This window comes from Penaeus japonicus, unplaced genomic scaffold (genome assembly GCF_977035675.1).
Source record: "Penaeus japonicus unplaced genomic scaffold, GWHDUDI00000001_assembly GWHDUDI00000041, whole genome shotgun sequence".
NCBI classification, from domain to species: Eukaryota; Metazoa; Arthropoda; class Malacostraca; order Decapoda; family Penaeidae; genus Penaeus; species Penaeus japonicus.
Genome location: NW_028234443.1, coordinates 682,392 through 687,391, shown reverse-complemented (window position 1 = coordinate 687,391; position 5,000 = coordinate 682,392). Strand labels below are relative to the sequence as shown.

Sequence of the window (5,000 nt, the reverse complement as noted above, 5' to 3'; positions counted from 1 at the left end):
ATTTCCTGAGTGATGCTATATAAATGTCACCATACTTAACCCATTAGCAGCAGATGGCATGATTTGCTGCAAAGACAGAGTTGGTCATAGACGCATATGGCACCGTACCAGACAATATATACCAGCCATCCTACTGCACAAATATTTAAAACTGCAACCAATGGGTTAATGGTTAACCCATCTGCGATGGGTGATATGATATCATGTCAAGGGCATATTTCACTTCTGCCCGCTGACACTCCAATCACTTCATGATCTCTCACTCTAAATGCACATTTTACATAGGTATTTGCATTTGTATAGACACATATTTCTTGATGTCAAAATAATTTATTAACCCACACAGGACGGGTGGTACAGCATGTGTACCGCGCATTCAAAAGCCCAGTTGCCGGGCGGCACAGTATTGTGCCAGCCATTCCATTGATTTAGGCCTAATAATTCGAACGCCCCGGCATTTGGACATTCAAGGCTAGAAATCCCCCGTCGTGTATGGGTTAAAATATGAAAACCTACAATCAACCAACAGAATTCGGAGGGTGAAAAGTGTTCTGAGAGGCGTAGTATGGAATTGCGCAGGGAGCAGGAAAGATCTCTCACTGGGTGGCTGCACTCCCAGTGGGAGTGACAATAGGCAAATATACACCCAAATGAAATTGGGTTAACTGATGAATGCCAATGGGCCCAGCGAGAAGTGGCAACCCCCTACGCCGGGCCTATGCAATATTGCATCAGGAACGTCACACTGGTGTGTCGCCCCGTCATCAGGCATTTAGCTGTGTCACACGGGTGTGACACACCGTCATCATTGGATTAAGCTAACAAACAGTTTAGTTACAGTATTAATGTGAAAGCCAAAATCCAAAGTGTACCAGCTGAAAATGCATTCCTTCAGTCCACTTTACCTCGTCATCCATTGGAACAATCTTGTGTGAAGCGTCGACATTGACGAGTACTGCTGGATGTCTCATGGGGCAGACTAGGAAAATCTTGTCATTGCGTGGATGAAACTGGGCCTGCAATGAAAATGTCATTAAAAGAAAATCAACACTAGATTCATGGAAAAGGAATATCAACATCAGGATAAATATGCATATGAAACATTGATTAGTAAATCTCATATTGAACAGAAACATTTCAAGCAAAATTAAATAGGTATAATATATGCACCCATACAAACACACACTCATATTTGTTTTAAATTCACTTCGCAAAGCTTAAATTCCAAATCTGAGGCGAGCAAAGTATATACTGAAATACAAATTTTATCTCCCTGACCGTGAATCGACCTCGGGACCTCAGAGTGAGAATCCCGGCTCCTAATCCTTACACCACAACGACCCACAAAAGGGTTATCTAACCAGGTGCCTTACAACCACCATGGAAGTTACCTATATACTCTTAGCAGAGCAGTGATAGTGAGGTTTTATAGACAATCCCCACGGGCACTTGGCGGGAATGAATTAGAAATTCAACTCATAAATCACATATAGATATAACCTCAGTAACCTGAATTGCGACTTGAATTTCTAATTCATTCCCGCCGAGTGCCCACAGGGATTGTCTGTAAAACCTCGCTATCACTGCTCTGCTAAGAATATAAAGGTAACTTCCACAGTGGTTGTAACGCACCTGGTTTGATAATCCTTTTCATGCGTTAAAATTGACCCCAAAATATACTTGACTCAATCCACAATGGGTCTGCCTTACCTTCATGACAGGCGAGGGAAATCTGTATTTGATATCGCACTCCCCACTAAGGACGTCCCATATGCAGACATTGTTGTCGGTGGAAACGCTAAGTAGCTTGTAGCCTCCTCTTGACCAACTGAAGAAAATTGTTTCCATGTAGAATATAATACTAACATTCTTGTAGCAATATGGTATTCAGGTAATAAGGAGCCTTAGCTCTAGAAAAATTGTAGCTCATTTATATTCACATATATGTTCATGCATATGTGTTAGGTGTGGTGTGGTGTGGTGTGGCATGTGTGTGTGTCTTCCTCATAAAGTAATATACTGACCTTAATGAACAAACTGGATGAACATGAGCACTGATGACCTTTGCAATACCTCGGGTCAGGAAATCCCATATGACAATTCGGCCGTCATTGCACCCCACGGCCAGGAGAGTGCCTCGTCTGTTGAAAGCACACGTACCAGCTAGTGATGCGCAGTCCAGAGCCCCATCAAATTCCTCTGGGTAATTCTGGCCAAAGGACTCTGAAAGAATAATGGGTTCATGGTAACTCAAGGTTAATGAGTAATTCATATATCAATCCAAGATTGAAAGTTGAATGGGCTAAAGCTAATATAAGTCTCCCCTACGAAGCCCATGTGTGGGGAAAGGTGCTCACTGAGGGCACTAGTTAGTGCTGAAGACAGCCACTTCATCCATGGGGACAAGGCCTACATAGCCCCTGAAAGTATGCTAATCAGCAGCACACAGGTCACGAGGTATTCTCTATCATGCTGCTCACTAAACCTTGCCCTGCTGGTTTGGTACTTTTATCTATTGTCTTTGTTTTTATTTCATTTAAGCCTCAGCTTTGGTTTTATGGTTGTTACTTTTTCTTTCTTTTTTTTTGTCTATATGAAATAAATACTGGACTTTTCCCAAACTTTCTTTATGATGAAACATGAATATAAATGAAAGGATTATTGGAATAATACTAAGATGCAACTTATTTCTGTACCTGTAAAGAGTTTCTTTTTATTAAAATGAATGGCAAAATGCAAAATCTTCATTTGATAATCATGAACTTGAAATCATGTGTTGCAAACTCTAACCTAATCAGTTGCATGAATAAATTACAAACTTGAATCTATCTATACCTGGCTGACTAAATCATGTATAGGTATACACTTCTCTTTACACCTGCAGACTGACATTTATATAAACACAAAAATAACTAATCTCGTTCCCACAGGGGTTTATATTTGCATAATGCTGCTCCTGCTGGCTAGTTAACAAGCACATACAGTGACTAAGCGTGAGATCTTTCCTAACACTATGCACCTCTGTGAACCCTTTTCATCTGCTCACTTCAACAGGGTGATAATACGAGGGTTTTGTATTTGTTTACATTATTTTCACAAGTGAAAAAAAATGTGTCTATACAAATCAAACTCCTATGATAATGTACATACGTATCAATGTAAAACATATGTTTAGAGGGAGAGATCATGAAGTAATAGGCTGTCATCCGGTGGGAGTGAAATATTACCATGACATGATATGTCATCCAGCGCGAATGGGTTTATATACAAATGCCTTCTACTGTCCCACAAATGTTGACACCTTAACCCATTCTCGGCGTCAGTGTACCGTCTTTGCATGGCTGCAATGCCGGGGCTCTCTAAAGCATAGGCCTAAATCAATTATACGATTGATGCCGCATGCCGGCACCCTGTGCTATGCATATTTTATAGTCGCCGTCTGTGGCCGGCCGCGGCCGGCGGTATCGGGTTAATCAACTGATGGCAGCCTACCCCTACACAGGCCCATAACTTGCTAATGCTAAACAAGGGATACAATGTTGAAAATTTTCCTGACATAAGAGTGGTATGCTCTAGATGAATCAATACAATGACAGTATGTTAGAGTTCCTTATTTCTGAGGACCCGCAGATATGTCGTTAAGTGCATAGAATTTCTCAAAAACTAGTTTAGTTCTACTTTGATTTTTTGGTTGACATTCAATACATATGTGGTAGTGACATTGGAAATAATGTCCAGGGCATTAAGACTGTTCAGCCTATCTGGGATCTATGAGAGAAGGCATACAATCACAAGTCTAATGTAATAGTGGTACAGTGTTGTCAAGTGAAAAATGTGGCCTTTGTACTTGTCACCAGTATAGCAAAGGCCAACAAACATCCATCACATATAATCTTTGCAGTTGATATGTACTCTCTAGACTTTTAATTCCATGGAAACAAATTACATCATTGATATTGTCAGTATATAGAGTGGGAGGTGGTCAAATAATCACCTAGCCTACCATAACAGGCATGGGCTAATGAGTCTACACCACTGATATTCTGGCAAAAAAGAAGTGGTAGAACCTCTTACAAAACCTGATAAATATTCAGAATAGCACATTGTACTAAATACCATAACATGTGCATCAGTTGTCTGCTCTCACTCCCTTCTACTCATATGTAGCAGACATAATCCATTACCCCCCCCCCCATAGCGCACAATCTGAGCCACGATAGTAGGAAATAGAATGAAATAGGATGAGGTAAGCAGCAAAGAGTACTCTGCAGAAAAGGGATCCAACAAATGGACAAACTTCAAAGCTACGCAAGGTTTGGTAGGTCGTTGGGTTAGGATTTTGAAAAAGATTCTGCGCACACAAAGTTCCCACAATTAACACTTTGTAGTAGGAGTGGAGGCAACTGTGATCGCTGTGCAAGCAGCACAACATGCAGGGGAACAAGTCGTAAAGAAACCACATCCTTAACTCCTTCACTACGGGCAGTAGAAAACGCCCTCCACTCCGCATCCGAGCTTCCGGCGTGCGCCAAATCTTAAACGGCGCTATTGAATATGACAAGTTTTAAGCCAAAACCTCTACACATTTTAAGCCAAAACCTCAACATAATCATCATGTGTTATATCTCAAAATATGCATAGTTAACCTCTTCCCCCATGTACATGTGACAAGTTATTTACATGGGTTGGGAGGAAGATGGAAAGAGTGACCTTGGTGGGAGGCCTCACTCAGATGAACAAAGAAAACAATTGAAATAGTATGGTAAACTAATCATAAGTTTTATATTTCTACATAATGTTCCTTAAATAAATAATAAGATGATTGCTAGCAGGGCGCTTTGGTGCCTCCCCTGGTATAAGCGAATCCCACTCTTATGTAATTATAATGAAAGTCAAGTAATCCATCGTATCATAACCGACCTCTATTCTGAAAGATCTCGCACAGTATCCGGAAGAACGAAAACTCAATTCCCCCAGAACTCAGCCATGACGCAGTATGC

The 5,000-nt window shown here is 40.9% G+C and overlaps 1 protein-coding gene across 1 annotated transcript in view; it reads right to left on the bottom strand.

Annotated features, from left to right (window-relative positions):
* Positions 1–5,000, bottom strand: part of Rbbp5 (retinoblastoma binding protein 5) — an 18,596-nt gene that overhangs the window by 13,011 nt on the left and 585 nt on the right. Inside the window, exons 2-4 of the mRNA XM_043028067.2 lie at positions 2,025–2,223; positions 1,711–1,828; positions 906–1,016 (exon numbers count right to left, since the gene is read on the bottom strand). Coding sequence (XP_042884001.1) covers positions 906–1,016; positions 1,711–1,828; positions 2,025–2,223 — 428 coding nt within the window. The remainder of the gene's footprint in view (positions 1–905; positions 1,017–1,710; positions 1,829–2,024; positions 2,224–5,000) is intronic.